The sequence below is a fragment of the Poromitra crassiceps genome, assembly GCF_964638095.1.
Source record: "Poromitra crassiceps genome assembly, chromosome: 19".
In the NCBI taxonomy this organism is placed as follows: Eukaryota; Metazoa; Chordata; class Actinopteri; order Beryciformes; family Melamphaidae; genus Poromitra; species Poromitra crassiceps.
This window is the reverse complement of record NC_139646.1, coordinates 1391866-1404852: the sequence shown is the minus strand read 5'-3', so window position 1 is coordinate 1404852 and position 12987 is coordinate 1391866. Positions and strand designations below refer to the sequence as shown.

General features: G+C 44.9%; 1 protein-coding gene across 1 annotated transcript; it reads left to right on the top strand.

The window, feature by feature from the left end:
• The first annotated feature begins 3231 nt into the window (after positions 1-3231).
• On the top strand, positions 3232-12757 carry coq7 (coenzyme Q7 homolog, ubiquinone (yeast)). Its single transcript, XM_083656150.1, has 6 exons — positions 3232-3388; positions 5100-5281; positions 8353-8467; positions 9326-9465; positions 11664-11732; positions 12075-12757. Exons 1-6 carry the CDS (start codon positions 3304-3306, stop codon positions 12150-12152), a joined length of 669 nt encoding a protein of 222 aa, XP_083512276.1. The 5' UTR covers positions 3232-3303; the 3' UTR covers positions 12153-12757.
• Positions 12758-12987: the final 230 nt, after the last annotated feature.

Below are 12987 nucleotides of genomic sequence, written 5' to 3'. Positions count from 1 at the left end.
CAATCTAAAATAAACCCTCTAGATTGTGAGAACACGGTCAGGCTAATGGACTCCTTACTGGCCCACCAGGGGGCAACATAATAATATCAGTTTGTATGAAATGAGTAGGCCTACTTGTAAAAAAGCATAAAAATGGTACACTAAACTGAGATTGAACCTGTGTGAACCCCCCCCCCCCCCCTATTTGTTGATTTTGCTTCAATTAAAATGTTTTATGGTGACTCACGATAGTAGGTGACTGTTTGGCTTGGTGCAGGCTTAAAAAGTGGGCTGTGGCCGCTCGACGCACTACGCCAGACCAGCACATCCGGGTAATTTGCACGCCCCTTTTTAAGGGATAACACAAGCCACTCGCGTTGACTTCAATGTAAAATAGCAGTACCCAAAATATCTATAGACGGTTTTCACCAGCTGCAACCCCACAGCACTTCCTTTTTCTCAGCTTCTTCTTCTGTGTTTTATGGCAGTTGGCATCCTTAAATGTTGCATTACCGCCACCTGAATTGTATCAGCTTCACAGTGCTAACTATTGACAGTGTCCACTTTCTCAGCTATTCAGGGGAAAACACTGACATAGCCTACTTCTATTTCTATTTTTGCTATGTAAACGTTTAAATGTAAAGATAGGCCTATGCGTGCAATAACGTACTGATAGTCAGCTTACTCTGTAACATGTAGCTTTTATTAGCCTCTCAGGCTAGCTCCGGGACGCAATCTTTTTTTTCCCATGATGGCGAAGGCTAGGCGAAGGCATGACCCGCCCCTCTCTGCCTCTAATTGGCTGACTGCACTCGGCTGCTCTCGCCTGCTTCCCAGGCGAGCCAGAAGTCATCTCAAACGAGCCTATACTTTCATTCAATGTCACGATGCTGCGGGGGGAAGTAGGCTACTTCATAGCTTAACTACGAAAATAGTGTCCGCTGTTTATCTCCCTTTCTGCTGCAGCATGTTGAAGAAATAAATGTTCAGTTTGAACAACACCCATTCTGGTCATTGTAGAGCAGCTGCCCAGAGAGATGGCAGTGCCCCTGGAGGGGCCCACCGCTGGCGGCGCTCTCCTCCTCTCCTCTCCTCTCCCCCTCTCCTCTCCTCTCCTCTCTCCCCCTCTCTCCTCTCCCCTATCCCCCTCCCCCCTCCCCTCCTCTCCCCTGCCCTCCTCTCCCCTCCTCCCCTCTCCTCGCCTCTCCCCTCCTCCTCTCCCCTCTCTCCCCTCTCCCCCTCTCTCCTCTCCTCTCCCCCTCCTCTCCTCCCCTCTCCTCTCCCCCTGGTTCCCCCTCTCCTCTCCTTTCCCCCTCTCTCCTCTCCCCCTGGTTCCCCCTCTGCTCTCCTCTCCTCTCCCCCTCTCTCCTCTCCCCCTGGTTCCCCCTCTCCTCTCCCCCTCTCTCCCCTCCTCTCCCCCTGGTTCCCCCTCTCCTCTCTCCCTCTCCTCTCCCCTCCTCTCCCCCTCTGCTCTCCTCGCCTCTCCCCTCCTCTCCTCTGGTTCCCCCTCTCCTCTCCCCTCCTCTCCCCCTGGTTCCCCCTCTCCTCCTCTCCTCTCCTCTCCCCCTCTCCTCTCCTCTCCTCTCTCCCCCTCTCTCCTCTCCCCTATCCCCCTCCCCCCTCCCCTCCTCTCCCCTGCCCTCCTCTCCCCTCCTCCCCTCTCCTCGCCTCTCCCCTCCTCCTCTCCCCTCTCTCCCCTCTCCCCCTCTCTCCTCTCCTCTCCCCCTCCTCTCCTCCCCTCTCCTCTCCCTCTGGTTCCCCCTCTCTCCCTCTCCTCTCCCCTCTGGTTCCCCCCACCCACCCCCATCTGCAGTCGCCTTTTATACACGTCGCAAACAACGCAGGACAACGTGATTGGCTGGCTCAGATTTGAACAGATCTGAGCCAGCCAATCGCGTTATCCTGTGATGACGTAATGTCCTGTGCTCCATAACCGGATGGACCATATATGGACTTCCTCCCCCCCCTGGCTGCGCTATCATAGCTGCTGACTGTTGCACTATCCGTCAGATCCCTTTGCAAGGTACATGGACGTTACTCTGCAGAAACTACAGTAACAAAATCACGAATGCGCTGTTTTTGGAGCTCTGCATGTCTGTGTTTGTCTAGTTAATGTGTTAGCTAACGGCTAACATTCGCTAGTTAGCCAACCAACCAGCAGCTAACATTAGCTAGCTAGCTAGCTTACCGGAAGCGATAATTTTTTTGGATGACGGCGAAGGCATAACCCACCCCTGGCCCTCTCTGCCTCTGATTAGTGGCAGCGTTATAAACCATAGATATGACTATATTAAAAACATAAACACACTGGCGTCTTTCATGCAGGCTAGCAAGCGTAACTGCTGTATGTCTGTCTGACCCATTGAGTCTGACGGTCTGACCACAGACTGTAGAAAGAGATGTAATGCAGGATAGCCAAGCGAATGTGTTTGGATGGAAGTTTGACGCTAGGCCAATCAGAGGCAGAGAGGGGCGGGTTATGCCTTCGCATAGCCTTCGCCATCATCCGAAAGAAAATATCGCCTCCGGGACAACAACGCTTCCTACCCAGCGTGTGCACGTCTTTCCGACAGGGGTGGTTGTTATGGCAACTATTATCAACAACAACAACAACTACTACTAACTACTACAAGACATAAAGACCGAAATAGGCTACCTTGTTAATGTGTCTGTCGGAGACACGGCCTAACGTTAACATTTAATATGAGCCGAATATCAGCCTGCTCAGCTATGTATACAGGAAGTAAACCGGATATTCAGGTGGGTTGTGACGGTTGTTATTGTTGTCAAGTTAAAACTGTCTATAGAAAAATAACAGAATTAATTTAGTTTATAAATGACCCAAAGACACCATGACATGACAATATATTTCAACTCGGCTGGCCATAGAATGCGCAAGATACATCGACATGAGGTACTTGCCTTTATATGAACCCTGTATCCAGTTTCCACCAGGGTACATGCATCATCCACATTGACGGTGTCACGCCTACTCTATCGCAGACCAGTTTTTTGTTTTTTTATTGTTAGTGAAACTATAACAACACAGCAACTCTTTGGCATATCTCTATCAAATTAAACCGTTTTAAATAGTTTGTTTGAAGTGGTTTCGGCTTCTTGTACCGTCTTTTACTATGGTGAGTTTCCCCTAAAAAGGGGCGCGGCCTTGGCGCTGGACGCTTGAAGACGCGGCGCAGTTCTGTGTGATCCACGCGTGGTCGTGACGTCATAGATATGCGCCGCCCGCGTTCACCTTCTGAGTGACATAATTTCTCTTTGACAGTTCGCATGTTTTAATTTTACGTTTAAACATATACAACGACAATGCAGAGAGCCATACAGGTTGCTCTGAGTCAGTGGTCGCAGGCTTTCAGTCGGCCGATGCTTCGGCAATGTTTGAAACGCAGAGGTAAGCAGGGGGGCTGATGTTAGAGCAACAAAATAGCTAAAAGCTAACCTAAGTTAATGCTAAAAACACCCTGCTGTCTAACGTACACTGCATGACACACTTATGTAGCGTTAGTCATGAGAGAAATCCTTCAAGCTTAACGTTACACTAATGGATATTAAACAATTTCGTAAATGGGTCTTGGAAAGGTGCCAGTAAATCTAGTTGTAATAGTTTCCATAAGGAACAGAAATGTTAACTTAGAGGCCATTTAATTACACCTGGCATTAACATGCGTTTTCTGCCATCTGATTGCAATCTGATCGCAGAAATGGGTGTCCTTTCAATCCGCATACAGTTGCTGTATCCAGATTGAGAGGACACATTCATTTACACTTGTGTTCAATGCATCCCTGACCACCTCCGGAGGTGGTTTGGCTGTAGCCTAGGTAAACCCAGCCACCACGTGACCTGCTCTCTCAGTTCCCAGTCACATAGTGACTGAGAACAGGTCTGAGAGCAGGTCACGTGGGGGATGGGTTTACCCAGGCTAGTTTGGCTGATCAGATTGCAATCCTTCTTCAATGCGTCTTGGTGGTCTTTACACCTGTACTTTCAATGGATAAAAAACAATCTGATTGCAATCTGATGATGACAGAAAACACATGTTAATGCCAGGTGTAATTGGCCTCTATGCTACATATAAATCAACCCGTTAGTCTTTCTGCAAAGGCTCAAAGGCACCTATTGCTTTGAAAAAAATGCAAGCTAGATCTAGTTAAGATTGAAACAACACATTTCACAGCTTTTCCTTGGGGACACCCTGACGTCACACAACTGGAACTCGGGGCAGACAGCAGAGGGACTTGAGTCGCACTTGTCACACACAATTGTCTTGACTGAGACTTGACTTGAGACTCGTCTTCAAAGACTAGACTTGACTTTGATTTGATTGGGACTTGTGAACAATCTTATTTTTTGGTGTATTTACATTACAGAAATGTCTTGCAATCAATGCTGATACTGTAAGCTAATAGATAAAGTGAGGAGTGAGGATAATAATACTGTACGTGCTTTGAATTCCTTAGTTTTAGCTATATGTAGTCAAGCAGACTGGATGGCATACAACAGATGATAGAACGTGTCGTGCAGCCATAAGGAACTTTAGACTTGACTTGGACTTGTGACCAAAGACTCGAGACTTGACCTGGACTTGCCCCTCAAAGACTTTAGACTTGATTTGGACTTGAGCTCAAAGACTTGAGACTTGACTTGGACTTGCAAAAAATGACTTGTGAGCATCCCTGGCAGACAGCAAGTCTAAACAATGAGCATGGATGTGAATTCTGTGACCAAACAAGCATATCAATGACACGGACGTGGGCTGAGCTTTGGTTTTTAATCTGAATAAAAGACCCTACTGATTCATGAGGTCTAAAGTCATGTTGTAGCAGTCGGGCGCACTTACTGTAGTGACAAGCAAGACAACAGTAATCGCATATATATACACACTATATATATATACACTATATATATATATATATATATATATATATATATATATATATATATATATATATAGCATTTGGTGTGACGCACTGGAAATTGCCCCCAAGAATGGGATAAATTAAATGTCTCTGGTCCCAGAGGAGACCACCTTTGAGCCTTATTGTCAAAGAGCCAGCATTATTGCTCCTTGCCAGCTACATGTGCTACTGTGCTTGTATTACAGCTGCCCTCCTCCAGCTGAGCTCCCGGGGTTACAGTGTGCTCCCTCCCCATCAGGACGATGTGGAAAAGGCCATGCTGCACAGAATGCTGCGTGTCGACCACGCGGGTGAATACGGTGCCAACCGCATATACGCTGGCCAGATGGCAGTGTTGGGTAGATCTCAGATAGGACCTCTCATCCAGGTACGGACGGACACAATACATCACATAAAGCTTTCTGGCAAAACTCACTGTACTCACAGCTCTTTTTGTAATAACAATACTATTCTTGGAGCTGCACTTGGCAACTTTGCACGTTGGTGGGTGGCTCCAAATGACAAGATGTCATTGAAAACAGTTTGAAGAATACCCAGAAATCATGTCATGTGAATCATGTGACACATGATTCACATGACATGACATGACATGACATGACATGACATGACATGACATGCTGCTCATGCTTACCAACCTGGCTGGACTGAGATGGCTTTATACTAAAGGAAGCTAACGGTATCAGAGAGGCAAAAGATTAGTCTCCCTCCTGCAGCCCCACTTTGTGACCAAAGCCTTTAACACACTGCGATGTTGGGCTGTCCCAGACGAAAGATGACCAACATGAAAGAAATTATATCTTTGGTCGTAGCTACAAAAACGGTGGTCCTGCGTCGCGCAGTGAGAGAGGTTCAAAGACGGCCGTTCTCATAGTCTTGCAACCTTTAAAGTCCCTGGAAACCAGAAATATTTCTTTATTATTTAGCATTTTGAGTTCATCACATCACAGGACCCTATGTTAATAAGCCACCAGCCAAATTTGAACGATGATGAACGTCGCAAAGTATATAAATTTAGGTTTGACAGTCATGGCAAAACTCATGAGAATCAATTAGTTTTTAGAGTGTTATTTTCTCCCGCGGACTGTGTGGGCGTGTCCCATCTGCAGCAGGGAAATTTCTCTCTCTGTCTCGGAGGAGACCTCTCTCTCGGAGAGAGAGGGAGAGAGAGAGAATGAAAGAGACATGGGGTAAGTGTGTGTGTGTGTGTGTGTGTGTGTGTGTGTGTGTGTGTGTGTGTGTGTGTGTGTGTGTGTGTGTTCGCGTGTTGCTCCGTGCATAGCGTACAGAGAGGAAGAGATCTCTGTTCTGCCGCTGCGAGTGCACAGCGCTACTGTGTGTGTGTGTGTGTGAGAGTAACCTCGCACACACTCCCTGCTCTCTCTCTCTCTCACTAGTCCCGAGAGAGAGAGAGAGAGAGAGAGAGAGAGAGAGAGAGAGAGAGAGAGAGAGAGAGAGAGAGAGAGAGAGAGAGCAGGCAGGCAGCATAGTGCTCGACACACAGCACACAGAGTGGGAGGGAGACAGACAGACACTGAGCGAGCGCTGTGGGGCAAAGAACGGACAAAAGGAGAAGGGCGAGTTGCGCGCGTGTACAAAGGTTATATAGAGCTTATGACGTCATAAGCTCCTGCATTTTAGCACCTCGCGCACTGCTCTCTTTAATGAGGAAGTACCTTGTAGAATCTTGTAGAAAAGTGTCGATTTTAAGGCTTTGGGTTGAAAGTAATGTATAATAATTTCTGAGGCACACAATTACTAACATAAGACCCTAAATAACATAGTTAGAACGTTTTTGTGGATTTTGGTTTCCAGGGACTTTAAAGTCACCTAGCTAGGACGAATTCTGATAGTCGGAAATTTAGGGTGACACCTATGACAACATCTGATAACTAATAGAAATGCAGCATAATCATATCAGTATAGACGCTAAACGCTAGTAGATGCTAATAAATAGTTGACATTAACTTACCTTAAGCTCTCTCGCAAACCACGACCGGGTCCACATTCTCCTCCTCCTATTCTTTCAATGTTTTTCCATACACATAGATTCCACTTTGCAAAGGCTCCATTCTTGCTATTGTTGACATCTCTACCAGACTACTGTGGCGCACATTGATGCGTAGCTGGGCGCGCGCTGCTGACATTTGATTGACAGGTATTGACCGAGAGACCCGCACCGTTACCTGCGAGCCAGTAGGTGTCATCATTGTACAGTCTACACACATGAAACCAAACCTGATGTTGTACCCAAGTTTATTAGTTCCAACGTGGCACAGTCTGGCCTGCAACAAGCTTATAAGATTTCAAAAAACGTACAGTCTCTAGGGAGAAAAAACATATTGACCTGACGAATTTGTTCTCTTGTAAAATGCCTGGTGTAACTGGTAACTTCTGTTCTCACAAGTTTTTTTAACCGGTCGGAACATTTCCACTACATACATCTTGCTTAATGCAGCTTTAACCATTGATCCAAGTTTATCAATATTGTATTTTAAAAAGCACAGGAGAACTAACCCCCCAGAATTCTGGCAGACCTGCCTCTACTTGGGATTTAAAAAAATGCAAATCAAGAGTCTCGAGGGGGCACGGTGGCGCAGTGGTAAGCGCTGTCGCCTCACAGCTAGAAGGTCCTGGGTTCGATTCCCACCTGGGACGCTGTGAGTGCTGAAGGAGTGCGTGACGGCGTGGCCGTCCTCGAGTGCCCACCGCCCGGGCGGGGTCGTCAAAAGGGCCTTTCTGTGTGGAGTTTGCATGTTCTCCTCGTGCCCCCTGGGGGTTTCCTTCATATAGGAACCGCTCACCAAAAACATGCAATATCCTTGTCGCTGAAGTGGTGCCTCCTCTGGATGTTCCGGGCGTCTGTTCGGAGGGAGGCAAACATGTTGGAATAGCGTGATCCTCCCACGTGCTATGTCCTACCGGTGAAGCTTCCCCTGTCAGGTGAAAAGAAGCGGCTGGCTAACTGCCCATGTCTCGGAGGAAGCATGGAGCCAGTTTCGGCTCTCCCCAGATCGGCAGAGGGTGGAGCAGCAACCAGGATAAATAAATAAAAAAAATTCACTAATGGGGGATAAAAACGGGATACAATTTTGTTTTCACTGTATACTGAAAAGTATACAGTGTGTAGAATTGTAACAGTTTGCCCTCAAATGTGGAGATTTTGACCAGAATCCTTCACCAACACTTCTCAAAAGCCATATACATTGGTTACATATACATATACATTGGTTCACGGCACGCTGGGAAAAAAAAGTGTTTTGGGGTTTAGTTACCCTTTAAGTATAGCAAGCAATTATGGATGGTTTGGTTATTGCATTGTGATCCAAAAACTAAAAGAATATTGTGTTTCCACAAACAAATGTATGCATACCTGTATATGTGGTGTATGTGTGACTGCATTGCGCTTGATGCTCACGGGTTCATTCTGTTTTTCCTCAGGAAATGTGGGATCAAGAAAAGAAACACCTCGAGAAATTCAATGAAATTCTGTCTGAGAACAGAGTTCGGCCCACATTACTGTTGCCCCTCTGGAACATCACAGGCTTTTTATTAGGTGGGTAGCTCTAAAATAGGGATGGCACGATACCACTTTTTCCATATCCGATCCGATACCGATCTTTTTCCCTTGCTTATACAACTAAGCTGTTAATAATACATTTACCAATGAACTTTGCTTAACCCAGCCATCTAAACAGCATGTTCAATCTGTGGAACTATATTTATTCCCTAAATGAAAGGCTGTATAGCCCAGAACATTGAGTCAGTAATGCACTAATGCTTGAAGAACAGGCACCAAACAGAAGTGCTCAGGTGGATATCAGGAAGTGTGGAGGAGACCTTGAAGGTGCTCTTTATTTGTTAATTGTTAATAGTTGTTAATTGTTCATTATAGAACAATTAAAAACAAGTACACGCCAACATGTTTCGGCCAGCAAACAATTGCCTTCATCAGGGCCATTTGCCATAACCAACATGTTGTATTATAAGAACTTGACTTGAGAATTCAAGGTAGAAACGGGCAACCCAGGTCTATAATTACCCCCCTTCACTCTTCATTCCAGCTGTTGCCATCATGAGACTTAAGGTTCCCTCTGTGATCATCCTAAACAAGGACATAACCCCCCATAGCCCATGAGCACTGCTGTGGAAATGTATTACTGTATTTTAGCTGCTACAGTATGCACTGTCTGCTCTGTTTTATACTGTGTGTACTCTCTGTTTTTATTATCTTGCCAGAAGACAAATTTCCATTATTTGAATGGACAATAAAGTTTTCTCATCTTCTTATCTTATCAACTTGGTTGCTCAGCCTGAACTGAATCTCCCCCAGTGGGTCAGTGGGAAACTGTAGGCAAATACATGTAGTAAGTTGTTGCATGCCCAATCTAAAGTACATATTCCTGTCCTTTAGGTGCGTCCAGTGCACTGCTGGGGAAGGAGGGGGCCATGGCCTGCACTGTGGCAGTAGAGGAGAGCATCTCTGAGCATTACAACAGCCAGATAAGAGAGCTGATGGTGAAAGATCCAGACCGATACATTGAACTCTTAAAAGTGAGTCAGACACTGTTTTCTCTGGATCCGCTTACTTAGGCAACGTTCTTTTCGTTTCTATGCATAAGATAACTCCTTACACGCCCTCTGTGTGTAATGTGAGTCATTTCACAATTCAAGAGGTTAGGTTTGGGCAGTTACTGCATGGCAATCACTTCATTTGAGTCTTGAATTGTGAAATAGAAGGAAGCTTCTGAGCAATTCTAAAGTTCCAATTTGAATTCCTTGTCATAAGAAATATATGATTGACACCAAGAGCATCCATATCAGATCAGTCTACCCAACTTTATTGCAGTTACACTGTCCATAGGCTGCCAGTCTGTGGCAGCAAAAAAAAAAAAAAATCTTTGAATTCACGATGTCCCCATATCAAATTGTTTTTGGAATGCCTTTGGTTATCAGTGTACCAAATTATATGCTTTTATCACAAGATAAAAGATATCGCAAGATGGTCCATACGCATCACTGAAGTGCCAATAATGAAGTAAAGCACACCCTCAAGTGTAATATTGCGATTATACAACAGTTACCAACAAAATACAAGATGCATACAAAAAGTGTTCATATTTTGGGGCAATTTGCTCTCAAAATAACAAACTTTTTGATGGTGTTAGTTTGATTTCCATTAGACAAGACATAGCCCCCGTTGAGCCAGCCAACATGAGCCTCTCATCACATTAATTGCAAACACCTGTGCAGAAACCAGCAGCTAGCTTACAGCGTCCATGCAAAATAGATCGTCTCGTTGTTCATTTTGATTTATTTGGTGGACTTACTGTTGACGAATGGTTGGAAGAAGAGGATGCTGTAAAGATAGCTACTGGTTTCTGCACATATGCGCATGCCCTCGGGCGCTGTAATACTGTTGCTCGACATGGCGTGGCTTCATTTATTTCTCTGTTTTTCTTGGAGCTAATCCGGGTCAAACATGTACCATGTCAGGGCACCACTAGGTGTCCCCATATAACAGGCTATTAATGTGCCTATACAGCTAATGATGGTGGTGTCTGTCTCGACCGGTGGATTGATATTTTAGTGATGAGGCACGACTAGGTGTGCTATGCTGATTTGAGAATGGTCTAAATCAGTTTGCGTGGTCGGAACTACGTGTTGTATACTGTTCATTATTAAGCACAGGGAGAGAGAGAGGGATCAAGCGTGCAGCCTGTGGGTTGTTGTGGCGGCCGGGCCCACCACTGCATTTTGGGTCCTCGCCTTTGATTGACTAGTCATAGAAGCGTGCTTGGCATGGGGAATTGATGGCTGGAGCATACAGATTATGGGAAAATTGAAACGTCAAAAAATCTGTTAAGAAATGAGGATTCTAGAGGAGTTTGAATGACATAGTTTGAATTACACGCGAGACACACGCGGCTGTAGCTCGTGCATGCTCAAAATGTCAGAGATCCCTCCGCGGCGCGTACCACCTCAGTTTGAGAGCCAGTGCTCTAGAGGGAGAGACAAAGGGATCAATAAAACACTGCTTTACATTATTATGATTATAGGGCTGCCATGGTAATTATTAATAAATTGTGTTACACATAAGATATTGAGTGTTTCAGTTATATATAATCATGTAAGAGCCTTAATGTCTACATGGTCACACATCCTCAAGGGTGGAAAAATATAATTTTGTCAAAAGTAGTCTTTTATTTTCCTAGTTGGGCACACTTCAGAGCCTGTGTCTTCCATTTGTACACATCACAGCATTCACCATTAAGATGGATTCAGTGTTTCATCACTGGTAAATGTGAGAGGATGACTCACACTGTCAGAGCTGGACTGGGAGATGGCAGAGATTTCTCCCATGCCTGGTGGAAATGTTCCAGGTGGGCCGAAGTGCTCAAACACGTGAAGGTAGTCCTCTGTTGAACCCGGGTCTTGCAAAGAGAGATTTGAGCTGTCATTTTGCCAGATCATATATCAGGCAAAGTTTTGACTTCATGAGTGGTTCATTCGTAATGAATTTAATGCAGAAGAAGAAGAAAAAATAGTTGGTTCCATTGTACAGGGGGAGTGATGTATCTCTGCATCTCAGGAAGAGATCAACTTTGTTGTCGCTGGCACTGAGTTGTCAGAGATGTCGGAAAAGCTTCCGTCTACCTTGTGAAACGATCTATTTTCAAGCAGGATACTACTCGGATGATATCTGAAAATGTTCACCTGCTCACTAATGGGCTTTTGATGTATTTCACTAGGTAATAAAGGAATTCAGAGACGACGAGTTGGAGCATCACGATACAGGACTGGAGCACGATGCTGAGAAGGTAAACATGCTTTGTGTCTTATTCTTGTCAAACATGTAGTGTAGCATAGATAAGCCCCCACCACCACCACCACCACCACCACCACCCCCAAGGCATTGAAAAAAGCTTGGTTGTGGTTTTGTCTTTGGGATCCTCTGTTGAAGGATTTCATTGAAGAGTAGAAGAAATGTTCTCAGCAGAATCCACACAAATACTTTGATTTCCCAAACATTGGTTCACATAGATCAACACTACAGTTGCCTGTGAATCATATTGGTGTACTTTACTTTGTCTGCAGTTTTTACTGAATGTCATATAAGCCTTCTGATCTAAGCGCCTTTTGTTCGTCTTCTTTCGTTTTAGGTACCTGGATACTGGCTATTAAAAAATGGAATACAGCTAGGCTGCAAAGCTGCAATATATGTTTCTGAACGCGTCTAATCACGTCATTACGTCAGCTTGCTTTTTCACAGAGGTTATTTTTATCATCTTGTATAAAGTAAGTAACTCGTTGTCGTCATGGTGTCTGTATAAATGCTACTCGATTGATATTGAAGCCCTTTGTGACACCACTCCTTTGTTACAGTTAGTGTCTAATGACAATGTTCTGTTGCACCTTTGCCAGAAGGAAAACATTGTATCCACCTTATTTTTTGAATGCCCCGCTGTAAAATGATTATGGCTGCAAGGTCCGGTCTAGAACGTTGCTGGCAGAGCGTCCGCGCATTTCCTCATCAAACTCCGACGCTGGAAAGAAAGGTTCAAGTTGCTTGTCACAAAGAAATAACACTCGTTTGATGACTTATTTGAGGGAATGTAATAATGTTATCTGTCACATCCGCTAACCTGTTGCTTTTTGAACAACTCCGCGAGATGTTTGGCCAAGCTGGACGTGATTGGCTCCCTCCGTCCTGCAGCTTTGAAACATCGTTTATAGACGCAGACGGGCTACTACATACTACAGTATCGGGGGGGAGGGACCTGGGAGGATTACATCGGAAGAAGCACCCATATTTCACATAAGGCATCATGGCAGCTAGAAATAAGGTGGATACAAAAATGAATTGTCTGAATTGACCTGAAATGTATTTGCATTGTACAGTGTTTAATAATTGGACTCTCTGTCAAAGTAAATGGAGTGACCTTTCCTAAATTAAATTGCAGACTGTTACATTGTTGTGTAAATGTAAATCCTGTTTTCTTTCTTTGTAGCAATCCTGTTTGACCAATTTGAGTTTCTCTGAACTTGCCTCCTTGAAAGGCAACTTGTCTGAAA